At 32.3% G+C, this 20,440-nt stretch overlaps 1 protein-coding gene across 2 annotated transcripts in view; it reads left to right on the top strand.

Moving 5' to 3' along the window:
* Nucleotides 1-15,274: 15,274 nt before the first annotated feature.
* The window catches only part of LOC110031481 (nucleolin), a 15,318-nt gene continuing 10,152 nt past the window's right edge, over nucleotides 15,275-20,440 (top strand). The window contains exon 1 of one of the 2 annotated variants that reach the window (XM_020734693.1): nucleotides 15,275-15,963. In XM_020734693.1, the coding sequence (XP_020590352.1) occupies nucleotides 15,640-15,963 (324 nt within the window). In that variant the 5' untranslated portion in view covers nucleotides 15,275-15,639. The remainder of the gene's footprint in view (nucleotides 15,964-20,440) is intronic. The other variant, XM_020734692.1, reaches the window with a different exon arrangement.

The raw sequence follows: 20,440 nt of genomic DNA, 5'->3' as shown, positions 1-20,440 counted from the left end.
GAAAAATTAATAGACATGCCCTCTATCACGAGTAGAGAAAATCTCCTCTGTCATGAGAAACAAACCCAAAAAATTTCAAGCCATGACAAGTAATATTTAATTAAAATAAATTAAAATATCACAGAGACCATTTAATTAATTAAAAATTGGAGAGTCAAGAAATAATTTTTATTTTTTGTCCACACTATTCTCCTCTGTTCACTGAGCAAGAGAGTATTTTTCTTTTATTTTTATGATTTTTTTAGAGAAAGATATTGATTTTTGAAGTTTAGGCATTTAAAATAATTCAGAAAATCCCTATTTTTCTACTTATCCAACACGACGCCAACTCAACCTACGATAGCTCCGAACTCACACGCGACGTGCTCCCATTCGCTACGCTTTCCACCTTGGCATGCCTTGTCGCCCGCCTTCTCGCACTGAGAGTTGATCCGGCTCGATCTCCTCCGTCCATTGGATACACGCGCGATTGAATGACTCTCCATTATCGTCCTCAAGTGACTTAACCCGTAAGTTGTTCACACTAAAACCTTAATATCTCGAGCTAGACTCAACTAAGTCTCATGGGGTTTGTTTATAAACCTTCATCTAGTCAAGAAGAACACATCTATACGATTAATCAAGTATGAAATCAAGCCATTACAAACAGAGAATCAAAATAAGCTCGGATTAGGGTTGAGGTTGATTACCTTCAATACCTTTGTCTGAGAGGAATCAGATGGTTGTGGTAGCTTCGATTGGACCCAACGTGGACCCAACGAACCTCCGGATAACCTCCGGATGAAGTCTCAAGTCTTGGTGAATTGTCTAGGTATGAATTCAATCAAGCTCGATTTCAGGTGTTGGTCTAGAGCTAGGTTAGAAGCTATTTGAGAGGGGACTTTTGTGGGGAATCATCTTCTTTCACTGTGGGGATGGTGTGTGCACAATTAATTAGACTTTGGTTCACTATGGAGATGTGGAGAGATCTGTCCTGGTTTCAAGGCAAATTTCAGTGGAGAAATTGACACTAACGGGTGGCTATCAATGACTGAGAGCAAGGGGATTGTAGTTGGGATTGTTTGGAGAAGCTATGTTAAGATTTTGGCAGAGTTTCTTTAAGGTTCCAAGAACTCTCTTACTTGGCCGTGGAGAGCTTCATTTAAAGCCATGGCTGTCTTGTGATGCTCAGGGCTTGGAGTTGGGTGTTAAAGCTTGCTGAGGTGGAGGGAAGGAAATCTCTAATGGCCAATGGGAGTGAACCAAGTCAGGGAAGTTCAATTTTTGGTTTTGGCCATTTGGGGCTCCCTTGGGGTGGTAGTTTGCAGTGGCTGAGTAGGTGCTGGCCAGAGTATGGTCACTTCTTGGCTCAGGGAGTTGCTCATCATGGCTAACTCCTAAGGGTAGGTGATGATGAAGGAGATATTTCAAGTTTATGCTAAATATGGGGTGAAATCCCTTAAATCAGGGGACCATTGGTCCATAGCTCATCTTGGTTGCTCTAAGTGGGTTTAGCCTGGTCCATAGGGTGTACTTGGTGGTTGTGCTCATTAATTTGGTGGCTTAGATATGTTTAAGTCAATTTTTGTGCATCGATGGCTAAAAGTTGGGTTTGGGTTAGGCCAACCATGATTTTGACCCTAATTGATTGATCAACATTGTGTAGTTGATTTTCATGAAGATTTTTGGTGGAGGATTGAAGTAATTTTAAGGTCAATTGGAAGCTCAATTTGAAGGATTTTGGGATTTTGGTTAATTTGGGCATGTTGGACTAAACTTGGGTTGGGCTAAGAAAAAAAGCTAAGTCTAAATTAATGGTTGAAAATGGTCTATAAGAATGTCATGAAGAGTTTTCAACACAAATTGGGTGTCAATTTTGGGGTTAGGGCAGTCAGTTTGGTGGAATTTGGAGACATAGCCAATTGGGGTAAATTTGGGGATTTTTGGACTTGGGTTAAAATTAAGTAAAATTGAGGCTTCACCAAGGCCAATTGAAGGTCCAATTTGATGTGTAGGAGTGTAATGAAGAGTTTTGGATTCAAATTTGGGCAAATTGAGTAGGCTCTGGGGTTCAATTAAGTGAAATTAAGTCATGGGGCTAAAATTGGGGGTTTGACTTTGATCAAAATTGAGCTCAAAGCATGGGCTAATTAGGCTTGGATTTGGTTTGGATTGGTAAAATGAAAGATGAATTTGAGTTTAGAATTGAAATTTAGGGGAATTGGGGCCAAATTGATGGACATTTGGGATGAATTTGGTGAAATTGGGCCTTTAAAGGCAATTTGAGGGTTTTGGTCATAATGGTCAAATTGGCTAAATTGGGTTCAATTTAAGGGTTCAAATTAGTTTTGGAGACATTGGAAGTGATTTTGGAGGTTTTGGAAAAGTTTGGGGTGCCAATGATATTTTTGTAATTTTGGTAAATTTAGGGGTATTTTGGTAATTTTGGAATTTTGGGTGGTTTTGGGTAATTTGGGTATTTTGAAATTTGAAATGATTTTTGGACAAATTTGGGTATTTTGGGTGAGATTGAGATTTTTGGCCAAATTTGAGATTTGGGGGTGTTTATGTAATTTGGGTAGGTTTGAGGGTAAAAATGTCAAATTGGAAACTTTGGTAGAATTGGGATGCCAACCACCCTACATGAGCTATGGACCACCCGGATGCCAACCACCCTACATGAGCTATGGACCAATGAAATCCCTATTTGGGTCCTCTATGTACTGGTCTTAGCAAAACCCTAGTTTAGGGCTAGTGGGTCTAGGGTACCATCTACACGAGTCTCCCAAAAGATCAAGGGATCAAATTCAACAAATTAGGGTTTAGGGTTGTGAGTGGATATAGGTGATAGTGAGTGTAGTGAGTGAACTAGCTCCAGACCAACACTTAGGATCAACCTTAAGGTCAAACAGTCCTATGGGGACTCTCCTTGAGATCCTCCATACTGACCCCACCTACTAAGTGCTAGAGGTTAGTACCAATATGTGGAACTTCAAGTTGAGTAAGAAAGGGTGGGTTTAGAATTTCTAAATTTGAGGTTTGCTTCTCTATTTTTCTTAGAATAGTCAACAAGAAAGTTTTATGGCTAGACCTTAGGCAACTAAAGAGGGAAAACTAAACCTCAACCAAAAGTGAGGTCAACAGTGGGCTTGGGCTTTTGAATTTGAAATTAATTTTAGGATAAAATTTAGGGCTAATTGAATGTTGAATTTGGTGTAGGGGGATATCATAAAAGATTTCAAAAAATTTCAAGTGATTTTGATTTGAATTGGTGGGCTAATTTGATGGATTTAGGCATATGGTCAAAATTGGGGCTTTTTTGGTTTGGCTAAAATTGGGCTTGCAATTGGGTCAAATTGAGCTTGAATTTTGTTTATATTAGAATTTGGGATGCTAAATTTTTGTTTGGAATTGAAATTGGACAAGATTGGGGTCAACTGGGCCAAGATTGGGGGTAATTAGAGGACATTGGGCCCTTAAAGGCAAATTGGGGCTTTTAGTTAAATTGGATTAATTTGGTCAAATTGGGCCAAATTGATTGTCAAAAATTGAAATTAGAAATTTTTGGGATGATTTTTAAAATTTTGGGAATTTTTGGAATTTTTTGAATTTTTGGGTCATGAATGGCATTTTGGTAATTTTGGCAATTTTTTGGGGTATTTTCAGACTTTGGTGATTTTGGTGAATTTTGGTCAATTTAGGTAGTGGTGAGTGGTTTAATATGATGTTTGGACAAATTTGGGTATTTTGGGTAATTTTGAGATTTTTTTGCAAAAATTAGGGTTGTAGGGGTATTTTGGTGATTTTGGGCCAAAATAGGCCAACAAGCCATGAAGCCATACCAAACCAATAGGATCCATGTGAGGATTCATTTGGATGCTCAATATGCTGGCTCTAACCCTCTTAGCCAAAGACCAGGGGTATAGGTCCATCCATATGAGCTTTCTGGAAGGAGTCAGGAGACCAAACTAAGGGATTCTAAGGTTTGGGGTATGTGAGAGAGTGTAGTGTGTGCAAGCCATTTCAACCATCACCAAATCACTCAGAGTTAGTCCTACGGTGTGACCATCCTATAAGAGACTCCCCTTGAGTTTCCCCACACTGACCCTACCTACTAAGTGCTAGAGGTTAAGACCAATATGTGGAACTTCAAGTTGAGCAAAGAAGAGTTTAGAATTTATAATGGTGAGGGTTCCTTTTCTAGTTCTCTAAGAATAGTCAATAGGAAAGTCCTATGGCTAGACTCTAGGCTACTAAAGAGGGAAAAGCTAGACCTCAACCAAAATGAGGTCAACAACTACTACAAAATCAAATTCTTGCATCAATTCTTGCATCAGAAGTACCCATTTAATTAATCTTTGTTTCACTTTTGCATCAGATATTTAATAATTAATAACTGAGTGATCAGTATGCACAACACATTTAACTCCAATTAGATATGATCTAAACTTATCAAAAGCATAAACAATTGATATCAACTCTCTTTCAGTGGTGGTGTAATTAATTTGAGCATCATTAAGAGTTTTATTAGCAAAGTATATAACTTTAAAAATTTTGTCATATCTATGCCCTAAAAAAATTTCAATTGCATAATCACTTGCATCACACATTAATTCAAAAGGTTTCTCCAAATCAGGTGAAACAATTAGTGAATTCTCCAAATCAGGTGAAACAATTATAGGAGCAGTGATCAACTTTTTCTTTAAAGTTTCAAAGGCTTTAAGGCAATCTTGGTTGAAGTCAAAATTTTGTATCTTTCTCGAAAAGTTGGCATAAAAGCTTAGTAATTTTTTAAAAATCTTTAATAGATCGCTTGTAAAATCCAACATGTCCTAAAAAGCTCCTAATCCTCTTACAGTAGTATGGGGAGTTAGGTTAGACATAACCTGAATTTTTGCGGGATCTACTTCCATGTCGTTTTCTGCAATTTTATGCCCAAGTACAATTCCTCTTGCAACCATAAATTAACATTTTTTCCAGTTTAATATGATGTTCTTGTGTATCTATTAATTTTGAGGATATAATAACAGGTAATGTTGATAAATCTCCTAAGAATGCATACTTTAAATGTGTAGGAAGTGTTTTCATTTCTAGTTCAGGAGGTTTCTCAATAGATGAAATCAAATTATTATTGTTATTTATAGGATCTAACAATTCAAATTGTTTCTGAACATAATCCAATTCTACATAATCCAATTCTTCATAATCCAATTCTTCATTACTCACTTCCATTGACTCATCTTGAATTTTATCCTCATCTTCTAAATTTTCTTTTTCGAATTCCTTTTTAAGTGTCTTCGTGAAATATTTATGGCTTAAATATTCGTTAATATCCATTCTAAAGCATTCAATTTCTTTCTCTTTTGCAGGGTATCTTGCAGGGTATGATCTCAATGTTATAGTTGTGCAAAATATATAAAGTTGACTCCGCTTTTTAATGGTGCCAAAAACTTGATGCGTTTTTTATGAATAAATAATTTAAGCAATTTATGTAGGGATTCTACGCAAGTATACGTATCATTATCAAGTAATACAAGACTTTCTGTTTAAGCCCCAATTATTGATCCCACGAGGAAGTTTTAAATTTGAAATGATAAATTAACTAAGAAATTATCAATAATAAAATAAAATTATTGTCACTAATTTCAAATATTTGATGTACTATCAGAACTAAATTATTAACTACTAGCAAAGCTGAAATGCAAAGTTTAAACAGTAACTATCAAACTATGATTATGTGATGAAGTTATCTAATATGAAAAATCATTTTTCTCACTACAATGAGTTTTTGGTAAAATGAGATTAGATAAATGGTTTAAATATGTATTTCGCCAAATAGGATAAATTTTAATTCTCTACCCTGATTCAGTGTTATAGAGAATCATTGACTAATCTCAGGTTTAGTCCATAAATCCATGGTTAAGCTGGGAGGATACTGGCTCTCACTCCAGTGCTCCAACTTCCCTTAACCGCTCACTTTAGTTCTTAAACAGTAAGACAAAATTGGGAATTTTAATCTGTCACCCTAAAATTTCCAATTCTACGCCCAACAATGTATATTTCTCTATTTATTATATTTCTCAATTCTACGCCCAACAATGTATATTTCTCTATTTATTTTCACTTAATTCCATGAATGAAATACTTCACCATGGAATTAAATGTTGTAGAACTCCTGTTGTAGAACTCATACTCAATTTCTTGGATCATATGTTTCACAACATATTTTAACAGTTCAATTGGCGAGATCGAAAAGTAAATTAAGAACAGAGTTCAAAAACCATCACAATTTATTTTATATTTTAAAATTGGCACATCCAAATTATCTCTTCATTTCACCATATCTCAGAGTAGGGAGAAAGATAAAGAAAACTACTCAAACTTCATGAGAAAGATTCAACAAAACATAAATTTTATATATAAAAGAAAGTTCATACAACAATAATAAACAAACAACACTTTTCTGAAACTCTTTCTTAAAGCAAATCTCTTGTAACCTCACTTGAACTCTTTCTCTCTTTAAAATGCTCTTGGTTCTCTCTTAGAAGATGTAGGAAGAAGAAATCTCTCACTTCTCTCCCTCTCTAACAACTCTTAGAAAATAATTCACACTTAAACTCACCACAAAAACTCAAATCTCTAAAGAAATAAATGACTAATGGAACAGGGAGTTTTCTAATCAATTTTTGCCCTAAATAGAGCTAATGTCAGTTTTCCAATAAGTGCATCCAAAAACTCTTCAATAATCATCCAAATTTATCAAATCTTCTAGAAATAGATCTTGCACTAACAATGGCGCTGTCGGCACCAATGGCCCATGAATTAATTCTGTGCTCTCTGTCAATTGGCGTCGTCGGCGCTGAGTATATTCTGGCCTCAGTTCTGTAGATTTGTGTCGTCGGGGTCCATCTTAGAGCCGTCGACATTGAGTATTTCCTAAAAAACGTCATTTTGACTTCAAATTTCATTTGTTTTGCTTCAAGTCCTAAAAATCAACAACCTGCAATGAAACATAAAAAATATCTTCCTTTAAAGTGCAATATCACCAAAAATGAGTATAAAAATGAGTATAAAATATAGAATGAGTATAAAATATAGGTCTAAATATGCATACATTTTTGGTGTATCAAAATCCCCAAAACTTAAATATTACTTGTCCTCAAGTAGCTCCTTTGCTACATAAAAATACGACTCATGAAAAAGAATTTAATTTCTAGATTTTTATATTTTAGTCCACTAAATATAATAGCATAACATAAGAAAAATGTAAAATAACTCCAATTAATAGTAAAAGGATAAGAATTTCTAGTAATCAAGTCTAAGATTTTTGATTCTCTATTCTTTTCAAGAAAAATTGCAATAGGTATTTGATGATAATCGATATATCCATCTAGAAAATAATAATATTTATACCCAGCTAATCTATCCAACATCTGGTTCGAAAAGGGTAAAGGAAAATGATCCTTTATGGTGACAAAATTTAATTTTCTATAATCTATGCAAATTCGTCAACCAGTGACTTGTCTTATTGATGTTAGTTCATTATGCTCATTTGTTACTACAGTCACAGTTCCTTTCTTTGGAATATAGTGAATTGGACTAACCCAAGCACTATTTGAAATATGATATGTTTTTCCAGCTTCTAACTATTTCAAAATTTCTTTCTTTACCACTTCTTTCATCATATGATTTAATCTCCTTGACGGTCAGCTCTTGGTTCATGTTGATCTTCTAATAAGATTCTATGCATACAAATTGAAGGATTGATTCCTTTAATATCTGCTAATGTTCATCCAAAGGCTTTCTTATATCTTTTCAAAATTTTCAACAACTGTTGTTCTTGCATATCAATTAATTCTGAGGATACTATAATAGGTAATGTAGATAAATCTCCTAAAAATGCATACTTCAAATGTGTAGGAAGCATTTTCAGTTCTAGTTCAGGGGGTTTCTCAATAGATGAAATCAAATTCTTGTTACTTTCTGTAGGATCTAACGTTTCAAATATTTCCTGAACAAAATTCATATCCTCTTAACTTACTTCCATAGATTCATCTTGAATTCTATCTCATCTTGATATTCCATATATTCCTTTTTAAATTACCTTTCAAAAGTTTTCTTGAAATATTCATGGCTTAAACATGGCTTATTCATGGCTTAAATATTTATTAATATCCATTCTGAAGCATTCAATCTCTTGCTCTTTTGCAGGGTACCTCATCAATTTTTCAATATTAAATGTAACCTCTTGATCACTAACTCTCATAGTTAGTTCTCCTTTTTAGACATCTATCAACGCTCTTTCAGTGACTAAGAATGGTCTTCCTAAAATGATAGGAATTTATTTATCTTCCTCGATAGGAATTTTAAAATGATAGGAATTTCTTTATTTTCCTCCATATCTAATATAATAAAGTCCACAAGAAAGATAAACTTATCGACTTTTACCAAGACCCATAATTTCCAAAAATTATGGAGCATATTTGTAAAATAAAAGCAATATGAGGAATAGAAATCAAAGTTCCCCACATGAAGTTTTTCCATAAAATTGTTGGCCAATAGCACAAGGAATTGTAAAACTTCCAGGATCTTTAAGTTTTTCAGGAAGCTTTTTATGAGGAAGCTTTTTATGCCAGGATATTTCAGTTTTTGAGGAAGCTTTTTTTTGAATTATTGCATTGCACTCATTATCTACAAACTTCATTATCTTATTAAGTATATCTTTTATGAACTTCACATAGCTTGGGATTTGTTCCAAAGCTTCAACAAATGGAATGTTTATCATTAATTTTCTCAAAATTTTAAAAATTTTTGAAAATTGATTATCCTTATATTTATGCTTCAATCTTTAAGGAAAAAGAGGCAGTGGTCTTTCTACAGTGATTTTCATTGGCTTAATAGGATTTTCTACTTCAAACTGAAAATCTTCACCAAATTTTTCATTTTTCACCTCATCTTTTTCAACTTCAACTTCTTGTTGAACTCTATTTTCTAATTCTTTTCCACTTCTCAGTTGAATAGCTTTAATTTGCTCTTTGCTCTGATCTTTAGGATTTACTTCAACATTATTAGGCAATGTTCCTGGAGGTCTATTGCTAAGTGCACTAGCAATACATCCCAATTGATTTTCCAAGTTTCTGATAGCAGCTCTTTAACTTTGTATTTGACTACCCATCTGTAATATCAATTCTTCCATTGATAACTTTTTCTCCTTACTCTGTAAATTATTAAAACCTGGGGGTAATAAGGTTTATAAACTTGGTTCCCTTGATTGTAGGAGTTTCCCAATGGGTTCACAGTGTTGTTTCCCCATTGCGGATTTGCAGCACTAGAATTATTGTTACTCCAACTAAAATTTGGATGATTCTTCCAACTAGGATTATAATAATTGATATAAGGATTATTAGACAGATTGTTTATTGCATTTAAAGTCTCATAAGAAGATTGAGATTCTATCATTTGTCCCAATGAGTTCTCCTCAAGCACAAGTGTTGTCTGAGAATAATTCATTCCATATTGATCTATCTTCTTCGATATAGCAGCTATTTGGGCAGTTAAAATAGATATTGCATCAGAATCATGTATACTAGCTACTTTTTTTGGATTTACCCTTTCAAAGGGCCATTTAAAATTTTTAGTAGCCATCTCTTCAATTATAGAATATGCTTCATCAAAAGGATATACTTCATCGAATGATTTTGACATTAATGATCAATCAACAACAACATCAATTATCGATCTAAGAGATCCAACCAACCCATTATAAAAAGTTTAAATTATTAACCAATCTGGAAACACATGGTGTGGGCATTTTCTAAGGAGATCTTTAAATCTTTTCCGGGCTTCATAAATTGATTCCCCTTCAAACTGACAAAAAGATGTGATATCATTTTTAAACTTAGCAGATTTTGAAGGTGGAAAATATTTTGACAAGAATTTTTGTGATAAATCTCCCTATTTTCTGATAGATCCATATGCTAATGAGTTTAACCACATCTTAGCTTTATCCCTTAGTGAAAAAGGAAAAAGTCTAAGTCTGACAACATCATTTGACACTCCATCATATTTAAATGTAGCACACAATTCTACAAAGCTTTAGTTGGTGTTTCTCCGATATTTAGTAGGCGTTTCTCCAAACTGATTGTTTTGTACAATTTGGATAATAGTAGGTTTAAGTTCAAATGAATTGGCAGCTACAGTAGGATTTTGTATACTCAAATGAATTTCATCTACTATAGGTCCTAAAGGTGTTTGATGATGTTCATTTTCATTTCCAATATTGTTTAAATTGCAAGCCATTTTGCTAAACTGATCTTTCTCTTTTTGTTGTTTTCAAAGTTTTCTAAGTTCTTTCTAACTCAAAGTCGTAAGGTACTAAGTTTTCAGATCTTACGCTTTGCATAAACTGAATAAAATAAGTAATTAAAAATAAGCAAACACACTAAAATAAAAAAATGTTCCAAATAAACTACAAACACCCTCTTTCTTTTTTTTTATTTTTTTTTTTGAAATAAAAAAAAGTAAAATTAAATACTAATATTTTTCATTACTTCCTCGGCAACGACGCCAAAAACTTGACACGGGAGATTTGTATATGCAAATATTTATGAAGTTGACAACACTTAACGACACCAAAAACTCGATGCAAGCAGATTTATAATAAATATGCAATATAATCATAACAAAACACTTTTTATAAATATAATTTATCCTTTAAAACTCTTTTTTAAACTGTCAAATCTCTCCTAAATATCAACACAAGTGTATCATTCAAGTAATAAAGGGCTCTAATGGAGTTCTAGATATCGATCCTATAGAGAAGTTGGAAAATCCTAAATTAAATTTTGAAAATTATTTTATAATAAAAATAAAAGAATAAAATTAAAGTGCGAAATTTAAAAATTGACTATTCAGATGAATGCTAATTAAAATGCAGATGTAAGATTACTGATATTAAACTAAACTAAATACTAAACTTTCAGAAATAAAATTGCGAAAATTAAACAAAGTTTTTGTTGTGACAGAAAGTTCAAATTTAAGATAACATCATTACCTCTTTACAATGGTATATGGATTGTGAATAAATTTAAATCATTTGAAAATATATATAAAAACAGTTTTGTGTCAAATAGGAGCAATCCTATTCTTTACCCTCTTCTGAGTGCTATAAAGAACATTGAATAATCTAGAGTTTGGTCCCTAATTTCGTGGTTAGGCTGGGAGGATACCAGCTGCCACTCCAGAGCTCCCACTACTCCCTCCCTTGAGGGCTAACAATCTCACATTAGTTTCCAATCAACTGAAAAAAATTGGGGGTTTCAATCTGTCATCTTAAAATCTTCAATTCTACATTCAACAAAAGTATATTTCCTTATTTATTTGCACCCAATCTCATGGGATGACATACTCTCCCATGAAATCTAATGTGATTCTCCCTATGATGTAGAAATCATATCTCATTTAAGAACATATGTCTCTCAATAAATTTTAACATTTCAATTAGCCAGATCAAAATGTAAATGAAGACCAGAGTTCAAATCATCACAAATTATTATCATTTAAAACCATTAAAAATAAAATCTATTCGTCACAAAACCGTATCTTCAAAGCAGGGAGAAGGATAAAGAATACTCCTCAGAATTTATTAGAAGCATACGATAAAACACGAATTTCATATATAAAAACGTGTTTATAAAAAGAAATAAAAATACAACTTATCTCACAATCCTTCCTAAATAAATCCCTAGAAGTTCTCTCCAAGCCTTTCTCTCTTTACAAACACTCCCAATTCTCTCATAGAAATGTAATGAAGAAGAAATCTCTCACCTTCTCTCTCCTCTTACAAACCTAGAAGAAAATATCCTCTTCTCACTCTCTCTCTCTAACTCTCACGCCACTCACCAAAACCTCTTTTCGTCCCCCTCTTAGAAGTTCTTCAAGTCTTCTTCTTTTATTTTGAGCTGCCTCCTTTAAAAAAAAATTTAAAATTCCCTCCAAAATTCCCTCCAAAAGTCAACTCTTTTGAATTCAAAAGATGTGTCATTTGATCTTAGAGTCTTTGATCTTAGAGTCATTTGATCTTAGAGTCATATCCCTTCATAAAAAAACCTTTCAAAGTGTCTAGATGCATTGAATCACTCCAAAGGGTGTGTAGAAAAAGTGCCCCTTTGAAAATTCGCTCGTCTTGAACAGCCTTAATTTGAAAAAGTCATCCCTAGTGCATGATGCGCCGATCTGGCGCATGATTCACCACCTCTCTGGATATTGGCGATCATGCGCCAATCTGGCACATGATGCGCCAAAACCCAAAATTGGCTCTTTTTGCTCCAAATTTTGTCCTTTTTGGCATTTTTGCTCCAAATGCCTAAAAATGAAATACCTGCAACAAAAAACAAAATACCCTTTTTAAAGTGCAATATCACCAAAAATAAATATAAAATAGGTACTTAAAATAGTATATTATTTTGGTGTATCAATAGACATGCATGGATTTAATGTATTTGATAATGCAAGCCATTCATATCAAGTGGATTTAATAGTTGATGATATTATTTGCAACTGTTATTAACATCAGATCTACCATTTGCCTTGCACACATATCATTTTCACAATGAGTTTAAAAATGTTGAATTATCTATCTTACAATAATCAATGATATACCATTTAGATTTACATACACAACTACAACAAAGAGGTTCATGTCATCAATAACGAATCTAGGTAGCCTACCACAACCACTCCTCTAGCATTACAGAGCTTCTACCATCAAGTTTTAGATGTAGACAAGGAAATCTTAGGTGTGTCGTTATAGGAATATTATTTATGAATTAACTATGCACAATAATAAGAATTATGGCTTCTAGCTGACCCAAGACACAACATATCAACTTACTCTTATAATCAACTGAATCATCAGTAGAAGCAATAAATTTTATTTGACATCATTACTTGTCCAATGTTATCTTCACGAGTCATATCCCCTTTCTATTTTTCATTTATGTACTCATCTTATATTATCTACACTTACCTATGTTTTCTTCAAGTGTCACATCCTTTTTTTATTTGATTTATGAACCTGTCCTTTGTGATCTTCATGTTGAACTAGTGAAAAATTCTTGTTAAGCTTGTTGGAGTATTAATAAATGAAATCAAGAAGCCAAAATCACTCTCTATAGCGACCTTAGCTATAACATAAGCAAAAAAAAAAGAAAAGAAAAAAGCACACAGCCTTGAATCAATTAAAGTCATAATCTTTTAGACAAAAATTCTCATGAACAACATAATTTGAGGCATTGAAGTATATTAATAAAAAAAATTATACACTAAAATAAATGTGTTTTTCCATTTTTTTAAGGTTTTTCACTTATCCTTAAAAGTTCAATGTAATCTTTCAGTAACAATTGAAGATATTAATATATGCTAAGTAAATCTAAAATGACAAAAAAAGCATTGATTGATAGCAGTCATAGTCGCACTTAGGTCTCTTCACAGGCTCCATTAGCAAATAATTGTTAAATCTACTTGATTTTTTTCTTTTTTTCTTATTTTTCTGACAAACCAAGTTTTACTAATATAAATTAATACTCATTATATTATTTTTAATGTTATTTCAAAATAATTTTATTAAATGTCTTAATTAATTTAAGAATTTAGTTAATCTAAAAATTTTCATTAAATAAACCCTTAAACTTTTTTTATTAAATTTCTTAATTACTTTTAATGTATATAATTTAAACATAAAATTTTCATTAATTCTACTTTATTTTCTTATCCTTTTTCTTTTTTACTAAACCAAAATTTTTTAATAACATTATATTATTTTTATGATATTTTAAATTTTTTTTGTTAAATCTTTTAATGATTTTAATGGATTCTCATTAAACCTACTCATCATTTCCTTATTTATTTATTTTTCTTTCTCTATCATACCTTATTTAAAAAAGTTTAATGAGTGGAGAAGCAGGGGAGGGGAGAGGGGGCTAATAGGTTGGATATGTGGAGAAATAAAGTATATATGTGAGGAATAAAGGGAGAGTTATCAATTCTAGAATATTATTTTTTAAATTTGTGTTGATGTGTACTGATCATTCCTATTTTTTTTATTTTTTGCTTTGGTTCATAATTAAATCCTTAAGCATGTTGTAATTAAATATTTTGCCTAAAAAGAATTGCTAATGAAAAAATTAAAAAAAAAACATTAGGAATAAAAAATAACTCAATATGATAATAATAAGAATACAATTTTTTATTGAATTCATAATTTGAAGCTCAAATTAATATACTATTTGATTTAAATTAAGTTGAGAAAAATAGAAAAAAATGAGAGAAACACTGCTAAGTAGTGACAAACAAAATTAATGTAAGATAAAAAAGAATTGGAGATGATATAAAGTTTTAATAAATACTCAATTCAATAATCATAAAAGAATAATATCATATTTTAAAAGAACACAACTCTTCATGGTAATGCAAGAGATTTTATAGATCAATAGCAAAAAAGAAGAGTTAATAATTAATGGTAAGTTAGAATTTATTATAAGTCAAGGCATCTGTCTTCTCATATTCTTTTGATGATGCATTTTTTACTTCAATCTATTTAAATATTAGTTGATTAACTAAATATACATTTTTAAATAATATAAGAACTTAAGTAGAAAAAAAATTTAATAACCTAAAATTGCAATTGTCATATATTATGAAATGGTAAGTATTCATTTAATAAGTAATAAAAATATAATTCATTAATTAATATTTATGTACTGAATATTAGATGACTATGTTTGAAATTATGTAAGCGAATTAAAATGAAAAGTTATGATTTATTATGTGATTCAGTACTATTAGTAAGATTGCCTTCTCATATTCTCATGATCATACTTATTAGATTTCAGTCTAATTAAATATTAGTTCATTAATTAATATATATTTGTCAATTAATATCATACATTAAATAGTAAACAATTATGATAAGTTGGAATATAAAAACTAATGGATCCTAAAATAATAAGTATTAATTAATTCATTAATAGTAATATAGTTCATTAATTAATATTTATTTATTAGATATTGTAAAATCACCAGTTCAAATTAAAAAGAAAGACTATAATTCAAAATGGGGGAAAATGAGAAGCCATTTTACTAAGTAGTAAAATAGTAAGATACACCTATATATACATTTTACTATATATATATATATATATATATATATGAGTATTTTAATGATTTATAAATTAAGATGTTTTTTCTTTTATATATATATATGAATCGAACAGTTTTACATGTGTTTGCAAAAACTTTAGGTGCCAATATGATTAGGTCGGTATCGAGAGGGGCATAGAAGTTGTCGTGGACGTCAAAAAAATCGCTGTTTCCGTATCCCTAACGTTATCTGAAACGGCATCCGCCCTAAATTCTAATCTCCCGGTTTGCCTTGCATTAGCTTAATCGGTCAGTCCTCATGCCCTAGCTGCTCTTATACAACGCTGTGAACTTCGATCTTGTTAGCTACGCCTATCCTACTTCTCTGCATCCGATCCGCTATCTCGGCCGGGAAGAGTAATATAGCTGCAAAGAATTGAAGCTGCATCGCTGCTTTTTGTATTTAACGCGACAACTTAACGTGGATCTGGTGGCAGTGGCTTATCGAAATCCGAGCTAGAAATGGTCGGAGGTGGTGTCAGGAGGGACGATGCGGCCCCCGGGATAAGCAGCAAGAATGTGTTCGCGGCGCTCGAGACTCTGAAGAAGAAAAAGAAGACTTCGGTTAAGGATCGTAAGGGACCTTCGAAAAGCAAGGGATCGTCTACGACCCAGGAGAAGGAACCGGAGCCGTCACAGGTATTCTGGGTACCTACGCCGCTGAACAAGTCATGGGCCGATGTCGACGACGATGATGACGACTACTATAAGAGCGCGCCGGTTCTGCCCGCATGGGGAGTGGTAGGGCAGCAGCAGCAGAAGGACGTTGGGGTTACGGCTGAAGAGGTTATTTTCGTAATCCGGTTTCTTTTGCTATCATATATCTCTTTTGTTTCTAATGCACTGTGTATTGAAAAATGCAATTGCCAATTTCTTAAAGGGGGAATGCGAGTTTAATATTTATCTATTGTCTGGTGAAAGTGGGCTATTCTCTGCATTTAGGGCTTGTACCGGCCTATACATGCTCTTCACCGGTTTTATTCGTGATTATGAACAACTGGAACACAGAATTTGAATGTGAGAATTCTTTGCACATTGGATCATATCGCCTCGCCCAAATTAACTTAAATCATTATCACTGATCATTTTTACTTTAATTTGATAATGCTACATCATACACCGGCACTTCCTTTCTGCCTGTTTAGTTCTAAGTAGGATATTTTTAAATCCAAATTTGATAAATTCTATTTTTGTTGGATTTAGTAAATCTTTATGGTACAAATCCCGATGACTATTTGACTGCCCATATCTTAAATCCTGTCAAGTCTCAGGATTGATTGTTGTTTGTATGATATGGGGGTTGGTTGTATGATATGGGTATTTAATGTGATTTTGAAGGTTTTAGCATTCCATTTCATTCACCGCACCGCAGTTTTGTCTGTTTGGATAAACTGCGTTTTGACACTTTTTTCAAAAAATCCAAAATCCAAATTTTATAAATTCTATTTTTGTTGGATTTAGTAAATCTTTATGGTACAAATCCCGATGACTATTTGACTGCCCATATCTTAAATCCTGTCAAGTCTCAGGATTGATTGTTGTTTGTATGATATGGGTATTTAATGTGATTTTGAAGGTTTTAGCATTCCAATTAATTCAATTGTTAAGGGTCCGTTTGGGGTGGCGGTGCGGCACCACACCGCAGTTTTGTCTATTTGGGTAAACTACGTTTTTACAGTTTTTTCAAAAAGCTGCCGTTGAAATCTCATTTTCTCACAGATCTTGGCTAGGTGGGGTGACAGTTCTCTATATGTGGTCTAACTTTTTTAAAAAAAATTTGTAATAGCTACCGCAGCTTTTTGAATATCAGTTGATTTTTCAGCAACTTCACAACTGCTTTTTAATAAGCTGTAGTTTCCCCCAAAAAAGCCTAAATCTCCAATAATTGTATTGATTTCCTAAATCAATGAACTTAAATTAAATTCTTGAACACATATATTTCATTCCTTGGATTTTTTTCAGCTAGAATATTCTCTTAGAGTTGAGGAATGCGTCAGGCCTATTGTGTGTACCACTTAAGACTTAAAATAAAATTTTATCACATGGTGGTGAGACTTGCAATGCTTTATGGCGTAGAATGTTAGCCTTTGAAAGTGAAGCATAAAAATATGTCAAGTGTTGTTGAGATGATAAAGCTTAGGTGGATGAGTGGCTTGACACTTAGAGATAAAATGTGAAACAAATACATCTGTGAAAGGGTTGGTGTATCTCCAATAGCAGACAAGATTAGAGAGAGCCGTCTTAAGATGTTTGACACACTTAAATGTCAACGATCTGATGATCCGGTTAGGAGAGTAGATGTTTTAGATTCGACTTCTGTTAAGAGAGGTAGATGTAAACCTAAAATGACTTGGGCATGTTATATAAAACTGATCTTGAATTATCATAATTAAATGAAGATATGATACTCAATATGACACAATGGAGAAAAAATGATTCATGTAAATGATCCCACTTAGTGGTATAAAGGCTTGTTGTTGTTGTTCAAATATTTTCAAATTTATAGTTATGTGATTTTCCATGAGTATCATAATTAGGAAAACCTTCTAACTATTTGGATTGGAATAATTTAAATTCTAAGAAGAAAAAATATGCAACCATTTTGTGCTCCATTGTATTTAAATAAATCTTTTAGATATAGTAGCTGAAGCTCACAATTTGCCACTATAGCAACATTAAAACATTTTCACCTTGAAAAAGTATTGACAATATCATTACCATAGCGAACTTGCTAGGTTCATACAAGGATCCTTGTATGCCATTTACATTTGCATGATATTCTTCCCACATATTGTAAAAGCTTCGCCTCCACTCCACAAAGGCAATGTAGTGTAAAATTATAGCCTCCACTCCGCAAAGGCATTGCGATATTTCATAACACATATTCTTATGAGATTATAAAGTGTTGGATTGAATGTAAGATTGTAATGATGAAACAATGATAAATATATTCATTAGGTAGAAAGTTTAATGTAATGATAAAATAATACTAATTGATAATTTAATAGTAAAACACTCTAACATCATTTAAAATGAGCTATGTTAAAACGGTATGCCTAATTATCATCCTCAATGCCAGATTTGCTCATATTTAGCACTAATTGCCTTGAACATTGAGGATGTTGTTGTCCCTTAAATTGTTTTCAATGATAAGGATTGATAATGTAATAAATATAGTGCTAAGAATTTTAACTATGTATGTAAACACATTATGTAAATGCGGCGCAAATTATTTGTTGCCTTTCTATGGCATAATATATCAGCTTTTAGTTAGGTTCATAATTATCTACCTCAATGTCTCTCAAATCCCGGACATGCCTTGGAAGTATATATCGTTGTCCTGTTATTGTACTATGAAGTTATGTAAGATCACAAAAATAATTACAATGTCCCTATACATGCAATGGGAATTGTTGCATAAGTATTGGGTCCTAAAATTTTTTCTTAACAGATTCCAACTATTCTCTGAACTATATTTCTAAATTGTACATGACAATAACTATATATTCTTTATGCTGTACTTCATGCCTGTATTTTTGTTGCACCCACTTATCATAGTCAATAAGTTGATAATTGCAGCCTTTAAAAGCTACGTGGTGCTTATGCGTGTTTGCTTATCCCTATAAAGGTACATTGGCTATGTTGAAATCTAAAAACCTCCCTCTTTTATAGCTCATGTCATTGCACTTATTGTTGATGTTGAGCTTTTCTATTATGGTGCCACATTTTTTATGTCTTACTGTCAATTGATATTTTAGTACGCTTGAAAATTGACTTTAAAAATAGGTTTGTAGCCATGACATTTTGGGTCATGATTCTTTTTTTATTATGGTAACAATTTTGATGTTCTTGCAGAGCGGCGACAAGAAAATGGGTATCAATGGCTACGACAACATCCATGATGTTTTTGTAGAAACTTTTGTTTCTTTGGATGATGACATAGAATATCATGTTGGGGCATCCAAATGTTAAGTCATCAAAATAATACCATGATGAGCACAATTATGCGATAAGCTAACAACTTAATCATTTCAAAATAATCTGGGAAAACTCACAATTTTGATGATAGCCATTTGCGTGGGCTAATTTCTTCTGGAAGTTCATCATTTGTTCAACAGTACACATACTTCTAGTATGTGAAGGCTCCAATGTGCTAACATATTTCTAAGCTGATAGAAGAAAGCAATTTTATGTTGCAAATACAACATCTTTTAGAACATGATGCTATTAATGCCTTTTTATGAGTTAAAAAAATAATAATGAAGAGAAAAAAAATAAAAAATGAGTTTGCATATTGACTGTACTAAGCATGAGGTTGGCATCAAACTACAAAGAAGTTTGCCAATGAGACTAGTCTTGATGCAATTTAAACAACACTGGTTTGACTGAAGACATGAGGAAAGATGTGAATGAAAGATGAGCATACCTCCAATAGAAATATGCTAAGGAAGATGATAGGAAGCAATTTTCTAAACCCCAATTAGTGTGTAATTAATAAATCACTACTTCAGTTGGTATATGAATAATCTTATTAAATTCATGATCTATTTGAGTATGTTACATCATATGTTACTTATAAAATTTTTGCCTAAATCATGCTTAAAATGGGCAATCGAACTACCCTCCCTAGAGTTCATATTCTTAGAGTTATATTCAAAGAAAAAAAAAAGAAGGAATTGTTATCTTTTAAGATTTAGGTGCAACATGTAGTGTAAATTTCATCTACGTGCTGCACAATAATTGTTATTAGAGTTTAGCTGAACTATGTTTATGGCATATTTTATGCTAGAGTTTCAACTTTTCACAATTAATTATATGTTGTTAATATTGATATGGTAGAAATTTATCTTTCGAGTAATATTTAGATTTGCTTAGCCTATAAATATGTATGAAACCAAGTAGGAATTTGCCTTTGAAGATTGTGCAGGCACATGTAGAAATCTTGTGCAATGGCCATTTCAATGGGAAAAATGTTTGTTAGTTGAAAGCTAGATGTATACAAAAAGTTTCTTTTTAACAAGGAACTCCCTTGAATTCATTTTTTGCAATAATTTTAGTTGATATTAGTGTCAAAGCCGGACCATACATTTTTGTGCGGAAACAAAGCAATTCTTTTATTATTTCTACAATAAAAAATAAAAAAAATTAGAAGTTATTCAATCAGTTATACAATTTGTAAAAATCATACAAATATATATATATATATTTAATTCAAATTGTGGCCATATTTCTTCTTAAAGATATGTTTCTTGTGATATATATA

This window comes from Phalaenopsis equestris, unplaced genomic scaffold, assembly GCF_001263595.1.
Source record: "Phalaenopsis equestris unplaced genomic scaffold, ASM126359v1 Scaffold000831, whole genome shotgun sequence".
Lineage (NCBI taxonomy): Eukaryota > Viridiplantae > Streptophyta > Magnoliopsida > Asparagales > Orchidaceae > Phalaenopsis > Phalaenopsis equestris.
The sequence above is the reverse complement of the archived record's forward strand: the minus strand, read 5'-3'. Positions and strand labels throughout refer to the sequence as shown.